This window comes from Haplochromis burtoni, unplaced genomic scaffold (assembly GCF_018398535.1).
Source record: "Haplochromis burtoni strain Fernald_Lab_line unplaced genomic scaffold, NCSU_Asbu1 Contig_18, whole genome shotgun sequence".
Taxonomy (NCBI): domain Eukaryota; kingdom Metazoa; phylum Chordata; class Actinopteri; order Cichliformes; family Cichlidae; genus Haplochromis; species Haplochromis burtoni.
This window is the reverse complement of record NW_024582379.1, coordinates 1306238-1320357: the sequence shown is the minus strand read 5'-3', so window position 1 is coordinate 1320357 and position 14120 is coordinate 1306238. Positions and strand designations below refer to the sequence as shown.

The following is a 14120-nucleotide window of genomic DNA, read 5'->3' as shown; positions in this document are numbered from 1 at the left end:
CACACACACACACACACACACACACAGAGCTGGGATCTTTGATGCACATAATATTAGCTTTAGTCAAGAGGTTAAAGATAAAAATTTAATGTGTACTTGTTTTGATATGTATTTCCTTAAATGAGCTAAAAAGCATCATTTTTTTTTTAAACTGCTCATCCAACTGTCCCAGCTGACATTTGGTGTCAGGTGTGGTGTAATCTAGACGGTTTGGGCAAGTACAATATAATAACAACAAAAACACTGTCTATAAAATAGGCAGACAAAAAGCAAATCTTTAGACTTTAGATATATCCAAAGTTATAGAGAATGCTAAGACGTAGGCAGGTCAGTACACTCAGCAGGAAAATCATACTGAGCATCTGAATGAGTAGATATTGACTAAGCAGCTGGCATTAAATGCAGGGTGCTTATTGATTACACAGTGTTAGGTCCTGCAAATAGACTGTATTTATTGGCACATTAGGAGGCCGTGTCCAGAACACCATCATAACAGATATGTCAGCAGCAAGGGACCAAAAGGGTGCTGACGTATTTCTTTCCATTAACATGTTTCACCGTGATGAAATTATGAGAGCATCAGAGGAGTATTACCCATGAGGGTTCATTGTGGGCACGATGCAGTCATGCAGCATCTATCAGACTGAGCTCAGAGGTTTATGGTTTTTATCAGCATAACTCAAAAGACGGGTCACGTGTCCTAAACCGATGCGCTTTATTTCTTTGCAGAGAGACACCAGAGGCCAGTTCCTGTTGGACCATGTGTGCAATCACTACAACCTGCTTGAGAAAGACTACTTTGGTATTCGATATGTAGATCCCGAGAAACAAAGGGTAACTATGATACACACACACACACACACCTGTCCGTACACACTGCACACACCATAAGCATGGTATCTGTTATCATTTTCATTACCAATTGAGACTAATTTGTACAAAGGATCAGGAAAAGCCTGTCATTTATTCCCAGAGCCCAGATCTTTTGTTTGTCCAAGTGAAGCCAAACTGAGGTGGGGACATTAACTAGATGTGGATTTATCAAACCAAACATGCATTTTCCTTGTAAAACCTAAAATAAAAGTTGGAAACACTAAAGGTAAAGCATAAAGGTGTTACTAGAGTTTTCTTCTTTACCAGAGGAGTGATCACAGGACCTACACAGCCGGTCAGAGCAACGCTTATATTTAGAGAAATGTATGTTTATGAAAAGTGCTTTCAAACCGCATTTTTCACTTTTTACTGAAGACTTCAGTCTATAAGTATGTGGTTAGTTTTCCAACAGCCACATCTTAGTAAAGTGGGGGTTTATGATTCTGCTGAAAGTCTGCTTCATAACCACAAAGCCCTCTGAAACACTATGCCTACCCTACCCCTACTGTTCAGCACCACTGATTGCTCATGTGCATTTCTGGCTACTTTTTTGTAATAGTTTTTGAATCTATCAGTGAGAGAATAACATTTATCATCTCAGTACTAAGGATAACAATATATATCAATATAACGACTCACAAATGTCAGCAGATACCTGGACGGAGAGTGCTATCGTAACTGATGTAGGAGAATGTGAAAGGAAGTGGAAAAACCAGACCCTGGGGGCACAAGCACAAGCATAAATGCCGGCAACGACGTCTGCCACGTCGTTAGGTTTAAAAATATACCAGCAGAAGTCTAAATCAGGCCTAAGGTGCAGCATCTTTTTCTCTGTAATCTTTGAGGAGTCTCCTTCTTCTAAATCTGGCTGCTAACAAATTCTTCTCCTCAATTTAGAAATTCCACTTATACACAGCACTCAGCTCATTACGGCAGAATCACACCTACTAACAGGAAACAGTGGCAGTGAGTCAGCACAGGCAAAGTATGAATGTTGAATATCAGTCTGGAAGCAGCTGATACATTACATTACAAGTTCAAGTGCCAAATAATAACAAGATCAGTCTCCATATTTCAAACAGCCCACACAAAGAACAGACCAGACGCTTGATCGTAGCAGAAGCTCAGCTAGACTGTTTTTTTTTTCTTAATGCAAAGCAAGGAAGGAAAAATAAGGGAAAATGTGTTTTAAGACAAACTGAACATGCAGTCCAGAAACTGTAACATAATACTTTGAATTGTATGCTTTTGACAGTAAGATGGATCAAAAAGGTCAAATTTGGTTCTATTCAGGAATATAAGATCATCATGTCTCCCTAAATCTCTAAATCAGTCTCTTAAAGTAATAATGTAGTAATAATCTTTTTTATGACAGTTTAAAATACCAGAGATCTGCCAATGATACAAATGAGATTTTCTAAGATAATTTTTGAATTAGCTCTCAATCCAGTCCTGTAGTTTCTTTAGTATAAATTTGATTATTTTAGGGTAACATTTTTGGTCTTTCTCTCTTTTTCAGCACTGGCTGGAGCCCAATAAACCCGTAGTGAGGCAGATGAAGTGTGAGTGCCCTTTCTGTTTCCATTTCTGTGTCAGCATGTGTGTATACAGATGCAAAGCATCATGCATGTGTCTGTGTATTTGCGAGTGTGAGTGTGTTTTCTTATGCCGTGCATTTGTCTCCAGAGGGTCACTCTGGTGTGAGGGGTCAAGCATGGCAAACAAGCCAACACCACCACAGGGACTCTAACAAGGCCATAACATCGTACGCACAACATTGTTAAAGTGACGGGATAGGAGTACAAAAAAATCTGTTTGTTATTAATTAAAAACAGATACATTTTATTTGTTTATGTAATAATAATTTAAAAAAATTTTTTTTAGATCATCTAGGTTTAAGAGTTTTATTACCCACCCACCTGTGACAGAGTCAGGCAATGTTGGACAAGAGTTTTTCCTCTGAAGTCCCGCAGGGAGACCAATGGAGACACAATGAAGACAGACAAAGTGACAAGAGAACTGTTTCTCAGAAACACAAAAAACTGCCAGAGGGACAAGTGGCCTAAAAAGGAAAAAAGTCACACGTTGCAAAGACGTTGCAGTGGAAGACAAGCTTATGAGAGTACAAAAACAAGTAAACAGCCTGCCTGTCTTATGTGCAGGCCTCATTCAAAGCTTCATAACAATCACCACAAACCGGAAAGATATTTTTACTTTCCATCTCCAGAAAAGGATGCAGATTTTATCTGATTACTTTATTTGTCTGTTTTGTTGTCCCATTTTTGACTATTCTGTTTGTTTAACAAGTAAGACAAAATTCATTTTCTGGATGTATCCATGTAAGGTTTACCGAAATGAAATATGCAGTGACATAGGTACACGTATACAACACCTCATTAATACAAATATCTAATGAACCAATCACATAGCAGCATTTAGGCATGTAGGCATGCTCAAGACAAGTTGCTGAAGTTAAAATCGAGCTCTAGCCTATTACACATAGAGACACTGAACCATCAACACTCACATTCACACCGATGGGCAATTTAGAATCACCAATTAACCAAACCCCACTAGCAGCAGTTCTCCGGGCAAAAATTCTTTGTTAATGTCAGATGTGACTAATTTGAGGTGATAGGAAGGGAACTCAAATAACCGCTTAGTGAAACAATCTAAGCAGAAGAGCATCTCTGAGCACACAACATGTTTATCTTAGAAGCACATGGGCTACAGCAGCAGAAGATGCCTTTCCTTGACCCATCCTATCTTCTGGAAACAGGACACTGAAGCTAAACTAAACTAAAACGACAAACTCAAAGAGAACTGGGGTTGTACCTGGTGTGGTCTGCTGCTGCTCTAGCACTGAATACTACTTCTGTCAGCTAAGATTAGGAAACTGGGGCTACAATTTGAACGAGCTCACCAAAATTGGGCAGTAGAAGATTGAAAAAATGTTGCCTGATCTGAAGGGTTTTAATTTCTGCTGCAACAACACTGACATGGTAGGGTAGAATCTGGAATAATAATATCTTTCATCATTGTGAGTTTTAAATCCAGTAGTGCAATATGGATGAAAGTTAATAAAATTGCATGAAAAATTAAGCATGTTTTGAAAACAGAAGGGTCCATCACAGTACCCAATAAAGTGCATGGGTGTGTTTCACCCTCAAAGAGAAAACAGATTCACTTAAGGAAACGAGAAGCGATGGAGACACAAACACACCAGATTTTTTTTATTTATTTTTTTTACCAGGAAACTGCAGCTCTAGTTGTGTCTGGGCTTCAGTTTAGCTCAATGTTTATTGTTGTTTATACTTGTTCCATTTGATTAGGTTTCATGGCTAACCTTTCTATTTGGCTTTAGGGAAAGGTCAAGTTTTCACATTTTCAAGGTCACCAGAGTGGCATTTAATGTGTCCCTGGAGGCCACTTTTACGTTGTAATAAGAGTTACACAAACAGCCCGAGGGGTTGTTTTCAAGCTGAGCACAGCCTCCTTTCCCCTCTTGATGTTTGCCTCTGATAGATTTTGGCCAATGTTTTTTCAGTATAACTATAATAACCTTGAGAATGTGACACATATAATCATACAATCTAAGTACCCTAAAAGAGGACACAATACAAAGGTGAATAAGAGAGTGGTACTTGTTTTCACCTTTGTTTTCCTTCGTTTCCACTTACTCTTTCACATCTTTACATTTCTATCTTGTGTTGAAAGATTGCAGCGGCTTTCCTCCGACCCTCCTTTTCTTTCTGTGTCTCAGTCTGAAGTTCACTAACCCTTTTAATGACTGTCCTGTTCTTTCTGTCCTGTTATAAATTAATAAAAGAGCTATTAGCGAAGTATTCTGCTCCATCGGAACATGTGTGAGATGACAGAAGGGGGAGGCTGAGGATATCAGTGAAAACTGGAAGGGAGAGAGAGGGAACAAGGGGGGAAAAGTACTAAAAAGAGACAGTGATAGATAACGTAACTAAAGAAAGAAGAAAAATAGAGCAAAAAGAGGAGATTGGAGAGACGGTTTGAGATGAGAGAAGCTGACAGAGTGAAAGAAAGAAAACGAGATTAGAGGGGAGTTGTTGAATAGATCTGAGTTGCACTGACACATCAGTTCCCTGTGGCAGGATTTACTCCCAAATTAGGTTTCAATGTGTGCGTGCACTTGTGTTTTATTTCGTCTTTGTGCATCCCAGCTTACGTACGTTGGCAAACGTCACATTTGCACGGCCATGTCTTTCGCGCACAATTCACTTTCTCTACAATGTTTTCCAAAAAAAACTCTTCGTCCCTTAAGCTTGAGAAATAATTATAAGCAGCTCAAGTTCTTTGGGAGCGGGTGGGAGGATTGGCTCTTTCAAATTGCTCAGCATGTATTATGTAGATGTGTGCTGTTTTTCATAGCTGGATAATACCGCAGAGGATCCTGCCATTAAAGGGAGAGTGGTGAGGGCACTCTGGATGATTTCTATCCCATGTGAAATGATACTTTCTTCCTCCTTGACTTCAGAATGCCTATCAGATACTTTTGCATCTTTGTTTTAAGCGTCTCTTTGCCTCATCCTCTTTGAAATCTCTCCATGTGCACTCAAAATAACTCACATGTGCACGTGTGTAAACTTCGCCTGTGAGAACAGCAAAGACAAAACAACTCCTTCATTTTTCTAAGATTTGTAGCGTATGAAGCACAGGTGATTCAGCTGTTATGTTGGATTTATTTCTCGTGGTTTAAATGTCTTTCTGTAAACCATCCCTGCTGTTTTGTAGCTGTTAATTATATAATAACATTTTTTTTTTTTCATCTGCTGACTTTTTAGTCAGCAGATGAAAGTTTCCATTTCTTTTTTTTCATTCCCTTTTCCCAAGTTTCATTAATAGCCTTCAACACTTTGTCACTAGCAAAGGCCTGAACCCGGAGGCACATTTATGGATATGAACTTAAAAAACCCCAAACTTTCAAATATTAGCTTTCAACATTCATGTGTCAGAGAAGGCAAATTCGAGGCTACAGACCCTCTATAATGGATATGGACCCCGTGGCGCCTGTAACCATAATATTAGATTTTCTGACATAGTTCACAGGCTACAATTTTTTCCACTCTCAAAATTGGCAAAGAGTACCCTCAAAGCAAGCAAATGTAGAAAACCACAAAATTGGATTGATTGTGTCCATCAGAAAATTCAAATTGCAAAGTTGCCACATAGGAAGTGACATCAAATCTCCGCAATGCTTTGATCTACGCTTTGAACCAAACATGGAGTGAAAATTTTATATCGAGCAAACAAAATTCTGGCATTTGATCACTAGATCCTCAGACCAAAGCTATCAGTTAACTGTTTAACTGTAAGTAAGCGCCAAAGACACCAAATGGGAGTTGAGATGGGTAAAGGGTCCTTTAAGATGTTTTATTTCTTTAATAACCAAAATAAAATAAATTCAGACTTCAAAAAAAATCTTATCTGTGCTATTTTCACTTCAGGAAGTGTAAATTATTTATAATGCATTATATACAATTACTGTATATAATTAAATCTGTTGCTGTGTATGATGGTTTCCTCTCAGTGTTTTGGTGTTTTGGTGTTTGTATATCTTGTAAATGTTCTAACTTCACAGGGTAAACATTGAATATGTTTATAAGCAGATGAGCTGTGTGAGACCTCAGGAGGGAGTTGAAGCTATCGCTGTCATTTGATCCAAACCCTTCAGCCTGTTATTGAGTATATGTGTGTGTGTGTGTCTGTGACCGCTTATGTAACCTTGTGTATGTATGTTACGGTGCATATTTAAATACTATTCAAAGCACAAATCCTCTCCTAGAGATATGAAATGCTTTAGGACTCAGATCAAAGGAGAAGAAACAGACCCCAGTTCAAGTGAAGCACATGCCCATGTGTGTGTGTGTGTGAGAGAGTAATTACTGTAATTATGAGGTGACTAATCAGTATTGGAGACATGCTGTGGTTTCTGTTTTTGTCCCCAGCTTCTTCTTCTACATAATCTTCATGGCTCCTCTGTCCTCTCTTCCCCTCATTTATCTTTCCTCTTCTTTCCTCTTCTTATCTGTTTCTTAAAATCTTCTACTTTCCTTCTGATTCCCTTTATCATATCTGTCAAGCTTATCTCCTCTTTTTCCCTCCACGTTCTAACAGCCTTTTAACTTTCCTTACAGTTTCTGGTCTCTCTTAGTTTTTCCATCTCAACATCGTGTCTTTCTTGTCTCCAGCAGCTCAGCAGCCGTACACGATGTGCTTCCGGGTCAAGTTTTACCCGCATGAGCCAATGAAAATCAAGGAAGAGCTCACCAGGTAAACAAGCACTGGCAATGGCGTATGAGTGACAGAGAAAGAAGGCAAGCTGAGAGAAAATGTAAAGTATTTCAGAGGATTTTCATGGACAAATATCTCTAGAGAGAGGAGTTGAAAGAATTGAAAATATCCAGTGAGTGGAAGTCAATATGAAACAAAGCCTCTGAAAAATGTATTTGCCATGCAGAATTAAGGAAAGTCCAACTTGGTACTAGCAAGCTATACCTAATAAAAATATGTTAGTGACAGATGAAGACATTTGGCTAATTTTGTCTGACTGATTTGTCTAAAAACAGACTATTATATGACTTATAAAACTATTTTAGTATGCGTTATTAAATGTTCTCAAGTGATTGATTACTTAAAGTTGGGCATTGACTGAACACAGTGCAACCACACCGGTGTTATACACTGAGCCAGACATGAAGGCTCTCGAAACTGTAGATGAGCCCATGAAGATACTATATAAGTAAACAAACTAAATAAAAGATTTGGAGAGAGTCTGCTCCACCACCAGCGCCACCTCTGCCAAAACAGAGCCAAACACACAAAGCTTCTCTCAGGCGCGGTGATAATTAGAGACACTCACCCAGCAGGGACTTGTGTTCTCTGCCCCACGTCTTACCAACTCTGCTTCTCTTTATCAGTCCTAATTTTCTCTTCAATTCCTCCATCCATTCACTTCCATCCTTTTTCCTCTCTGCCTTCGCTTGTTTTTTTTGTCTTTCCGCCCCCAATGTCTCCTCCCTTCCTGCTGTCGATCGTTCTTCTTCCTCACTGTCATCTCCCCCTCCACCCTCAGGTGTCTCTTCACACCTTTCAAGTCACGTTTCCGTGTCTTTCTGTCCTATATTTTTGTCTTGAGATATTTCTGGAATCTATCCCTCTTTTCTTGCCTAATTTCAACTTAGCTGAATTCTGCTTCAGTTTTTCTCCAGATGTATTATTTATTAGCTCTTCCTCCCTCTGAAAGAGCTGCGTGTCCATTTCTGTTCATTCACGTGTCCTAAAGAAACAAACAACCTCTTCTTAGAGTCCTAAGGAAAAGCATCACACTGGCACACTACTTATAAGTTTAAAGTGGAAGATGAAGTTGAGATGAGTCGGAAAAGTTCAGAAGGAAATGCAGTCAGTAATAAAATCCTGTCAAGTTCTCAATATGGAGTTATGTCTGGGAGCAATTTTTTCCCATCATCAAAATCCCCAAACTTTTAATGGTAAAATGTGCCTGCTCCAGTTTGCAAGATGTAATTTTAACTCTTGTATATGAAGCACTACTGAAGATAGATGAAAAAGTTAACCCACTGTTCTATAGATCTGTAATTATTGATTATGGAATTAGGTGTTTGGTACCTCACATTACAGATATTAATTGCTAACAGGTGTAATTTTTAGCACGGCAGAAAAGTGCATAGGGACTTCTTTTTTTTGTTTTTAATTAAATATTAAAATATTAATTAAATATTGGAATTAAAGGGCAAAGTCAGCACTTAATCGTTATCTAAGGATTTTACAGAGTCAGGCTGACTATATTACTTATCTAGCCAATATAACACACATGAGTAATTTTAACATTATTTGTGTAAAAGAATGCACTCACATGAAGAAGTTTGACATGTTTTGTCAATTATTTATACTATATTGACATTATTCATTCATACTTGCAAACTGAAGTATATAAAGGTGCTCTTTTTGTAGAATTTAAATTTATCTCGGACATTTATCTTCATGCAGAATAACGACATCATTTCTGTGTTTAAGTGTGCACCAAATCTTAATCTGGATTTTTCTATGCTTAAGTCATTTAAGAAATCTGAAAAGCAAATCTGTGTACGCAGACATTCTGACTCAATGTCCTAAAATAAGAGGAAGCACAAAAAAAGAAAAATGATCTAAATGTAGATCATGGTGTTTATTTATAGAGTCAGCAGCACTCTGACTCTATAAATAAAACTATTTAGCTACTGCAGCAGGGTTTTCGCTCCATTCAATCTTTTATGCTTTGCCTCTCCTGTGTCTTTCCCTCAATGAAAAACAAGTTTGATGAGTCAGTTGACTCAGTGGTGACGTCCCAACTGGAAACTCATCTGTTCCCCACTTTTTTTTTTGTCTTCACGCTAACACGAGACAAGTCTGCATGTCAGTAGCACTGAAGGTGTTTCCATAGTAGCTAAAGTACCACATTCTGCTGGTGAAGATGTATGTTGCCGTAGTTATACTTTCCTTAACTACCATGGCAACAGTTTCAGATTGTTACTTTCTCATTGGGTGGTGAATTTTCATCCAAACTATTTGGAAATAGAAATTGTGAAAGCGGGGTATTGGTTCCCCTTCATAATGTGAGCAGTGGCTTTATATAGTATATTGTAATTAAACGTCTTTTATTTATTTGATTTATTTTAAATAAAAATCTGTATTTATGCTATAAGAATTTCTTTCTGTAACTTTATGCATGCATGTGCATCCAGGTATCTCCTGTACCTTCAGTTGAAGAGAGACATCTATCATGGTCGTCTACTGTGTCCTTTTGCTGAAGCTGCATATCTGGGAGCCTGCATCATACAGGGTGAGGACTTACTCATAGTGGATGTATTAGAGATGTAGCCAATATTTCACAATTACATCCTTGGTGACATGTTGGAGTTTTAAATGAAAATCACACATATACATTTACACAATTTAATTTGTAAATTATAAGGGCTGCTATTACTGAAATGACTGAGCTGCTTGGGTTGTGGCTGTAATAAGAATAAGAATAAGGATAATATTTTCTAGCCTTTTCCAGAATGCACATTTGCAAAGTGCTTCATAATTTGAATAGAATGAACACATCAAATTAAGTTAAGAAACTGTAATTACAAATTTGAGTTACGGTGCCTGAGCTGTTGACTCTTGACAATGAAATCTGTAGTCTGTAGCCTCAAATCAAAAGTAATCAGCTGAAGTCTGAAAGCACAAGCTGCAAAATAACTACTAACAAATCACTGTTTGTGCCTGCAAATGCATTTATTTCCTTATTTAATCCATATTTATTTAAATATTAAATAAATTAAATTAAATCAAAATTTGAATATAGTCCCAAATCACAACAACACTAAGATAATACCAAGAAAACAGAGAAAACTTCAACGATGATATGACCCAATATAAACAAGGGTTTTGGCAACAGTGGGAAGGAAAAACTCCCTTTTAGCAGGAATAAACCTCAGTGAGAGTAGGCCATCTGACATTATCCGTGGGGGTGAGGTGGAGGAGATACTGTTTATTGATTGTAAATATCCATCTACCCACCAACACCACACTATCTAATGCTAGTTTGTCTATCTGATGTTTTTATCATCAGTGCTTTTTAATGTCATTTATAGAAAATCACTGACAAACAGAATTTTAACATGTAAAATCAGATATATCAACTGTAGTCCACATGTTTGCAGGTTTATCATTTTCTTCATTAAGCTTGAATAAACAAGCTCATTGCAAAGAACAAACGTTTAGGAAATTTAAAAATTATGCCAACTAAAAGTAAAATACCTCTTTTAGGTTACTGAAATAACTTTATAAGTCAAAGTGATGTTTTAAGTTTGTTTAATTCAAGATTTCTATTCTGAAATACCCATGTGCTTTTTTTTTTTTTTTTTTACATTTTACTGATTTATAAATACTTGTATGTCTTATTCAAGCATTTAAAAAGTTCAGCTAACTGTCATTACTATGTATAGTTACGCAGTCTGTTAATCTAGCGTTACAGAATTATAGTTTTAAATTTGAGCATCCTCTTGCACTGTGTTGGGTAAAATTCAACACTCATTTAATTTAATGTGCTTAACTGTGTATTTGAACCAAACAATGATCTTACCTAATTATATCAAACTAAACTTTCATCCAACCTCTGTGTAACCACAGTCTAACCCCTGTTTGACTAAGTTTGTCCTCATTAACCGGCTGCATTTCACAGCATCACACTGTCATTATCCTACTTTTTTTTTAAAAAGTAGATGTATGTGGACTACTGGGAAAAGGAATAGAAGAGATTTTTTTCTACAGTCAATTAAACGTAACCGTTTAATGCTGAATCACAGCGCAGAGCCACTTGCTTTAATATGGATTAAGAAAAGAATTAGCTGGGCTTTATCATATAAATGAACCCTTGTGGCTCATACACAAATCCTTGAACTGTGCTAACACCCTCTGATTGGCTCATATCCCCAGAGAAGAGAGTGTGACTGGTTCACTTATCTCAAAACAGAGCATGTCTGCAGTGTATCATTGGCTGCTCTGATTAACTACGACAGGTCTCTGTCCTACTTTGTCAGGGTGTTGATTATAGAGCTGGGGAATAGTTTGAGGATTATTGTTTAATTAAACTCCAGGCAAGTTTTTGATTAAACCTTTATAAAGATACTTAATTAAGATATCATTAAAAAAAATAAATTAGTGGATTCAATGAGCACAACAATAATCTGTTATTTGAGTCAATTGCTCATAAGTATCTTATTCTGTGGAAATAAAAAAAAAAAATAAGGGAAAGATCTGTCTTTGGGCCTTTGTCTTAGATTGAGCAACCAGGAAATTTGCTGATGATACAAAGCTGTTTAATATTACAGCGGGCATTTTGTACTTGGTGCTATATGAGCTTTCTATTTTTCTGTGGGGGAAAACTGGAAGTTTTTTAACCCTAACTGTTAATATGGTCGTAGCCAGAGCAATCGTGGCTCAAGAGTTGACAGTTCGTCTTGTACCGTAATCGGAAGGTTGCTGGTTTGGACAGTCTCGGTCATTGTGTCCTTGGGCAAGACACTTCACCCGTTGCCTACTGGTGGTCAGAGGGCCCGGTGCTGCCAGTGTCCTGCAGCCTCGCCTCTGTCAGTGCGCCCCAGGGTGGCTGTGGCTACAATGTAGCTTGCCATCACCAGTGTGTGAATGGGTGGATGGTTGGGTATGTAAAGGGCTTTGGGGTCCTTAGGGACTGAGTAAAGCGCTATACAAATACAGGCCATTTACCATAGCCGTTAGTCCAGCCACCCGCTGCACTCATGGTGTCACAGCTATTCTAACACTTTACACACAAATACAAAACAGGCATGTGACCATGCCTAATAATAGCTTGCAGTCTATAACTGTTCTGACCCAGCCATTTGCAATCCTACAATAGAAATATAGAAGCAGTTGCATGTAAATGGAATAAGTACTATAAAATTAAAGTTACAAATTATAAGCTTGCTTAAGATGCAATGTTCAAGTTGAGTAAAGCTTATTTGCAAAATAAAACATATCTTTCTTTATTTAATTTTGCTTTACAATGCAGTTTTTATGTTAACCTGAGCAACATGACTACTAACTGTAGCTTCATACTATATATGCAGTCAAGGTGTGTTAAATTAGTTCTTTATATAAGTTATCAAACACTGTATACTCATTTCCTGATGTATTTGACCTATTTTCAGATAATATTTTTACTGAAATCACCCTTTCTCTTTATAGCTGAGCTTGGGGACTATGACCCAGAGGAGCACCCATCAGACTACATCAGAGACTTCAAGCTGTTCCCTAAACAATCCCTCAAACTGGAGAGGAAGATAATGGAAATTCACAAGAATGAGCTCAGGTGAAAGACTAATATCTTTTTTTTGTCTCGTGGTTTTGCTGTTTGTTTGGAGAAGGCTTTTTTGGTCTATTGTGGGCTTTTTGGGGGTATTGTTATCACCTCGCCAGGCAGACAGGCAGTGTGTACAGCCAAGTTTGTGAATGTGATAACTCGATGATAAGGCAATGTAGGATTTTTGAATTAATTGAGCTTTGGCGCAGCTACTTTTTTGAAGATCTTGAGAACACAATAACAAGGTGATGAAGGAGTTGCACATTTATATCATAGGTGCATCTACTAGGAGGCTGAGGGATAGCACTAGCGGCCGCCAGTACTTTTTTTTATTGTTGTACCGTTTGATGTTGGTGACAGGTGCTATGCTCACTCCTGTGATCTGTGTTTTAAAACAGGCTGCTGAGACAACTGTCTACACAGCAGACAATAAAATGCTCCCTTGCTTTCTGGTTAGACACAGAATTGTGTGATACCCAGAGATTTAAGCTTCATTGTACTGGAGAAGGTATTCTCAGTCGAGATTTGTTTGAAAGTAAATAAAAACATCCATTAGCTTAGAGGAATGAGCATGAATTATTTATTTCATGCTCCGTTTAGACACCTTGCTTGTTACTAATACCGAATTTAAATTTTGATGAAAATCACTCATCCCTGATAAATTTGATCGTCTTGTGTTCTTTTGCATATGAACAAAAGCTAGGCATTCTGGGTACCACAACTGTATCTTTGAACCCTTATTCGCCTCTTTTCAACCATGTGATTACCTTTCCTGAAGGGAAAATGGTTCTGCAATAAAGAATAGTTTGAGTAAAAAGTCATTAAAAAAGCATGTACTCAGTAGATTGACTATGTACTCTACAGGTACAGAATAAGTTTCTACATTACATTACATGCAGTACTGTATACATAAATCCCCTCTCCTGGGTTGTTTGTGTGTTGCTGCAGCGATTAATAATGTCGTGACCGTCACACTTAACAGTGATTATAAAACATCAAAGACAAATCCTTCATTTCCCACAGCACAGAGGCAGATGATGCCAAGTGCCCTCTGTCTGGCCCGATGGGTACGACTGACAGGATTAACAGCATGTTGATCAGTACTGAGCTGTACAGAGACTTCAGGTGATTTTTGAATGGGAAGCACTCTGTCTGCAAGCTACATTTCCACAGGCATTCTGTAATGGTTTTTATGCTTTCCTTTATCTGCACAGACAGATCCAATATATGTGTGTGCAATTTTAAAGTTGATTTATATGTCTGGAGTCTTGAAGTGAGCCAGTGTACCACACTCATTTTCCTAATTTGCAGCACTTAGACTAATGAGCAAGTAAAGCATTAATGCCCC

At 37.8% G+C, this 14120-nt stretch overlaps 1 protein-coding gene across 5 annotated transcripts in view; it reads left to right on the top strand.

The window, feature by feature from the left end:
- The window catches only part of frmd3 (FERM domain containing 3), a 59029-nt gene that overhangs the window by 19635 nt on the left and 25274 nt on the right, over positions 1-14120 (top strand). For 3 of the 5 annotated variants that reach the window (XM_005916166.3, XM_005916165.3, XM_014331304.2), the window contains exons 2-6: positions 730-834; positions 2393-2435; positions 7095-7176; positions 9645-9742; positions 12658-12781. In XM_005916166.3, the coding sequence (XP_005916228.1) occupies positions 730-834; positions 2393-2435; positions 7095-7176; positions 9645-9742; positions 12658-12781 (452 nt within the window). The remainder of the gene's footprint in view (positions 1-729; positions 835-2392; positions 2436-7094; positions 7177-9644; positions 9743-12657; positions 12782-14120) is intronic. The other 2 variants (XM_042218340.1, XM_005916167.3) reach the window with 1 other exon arrangement.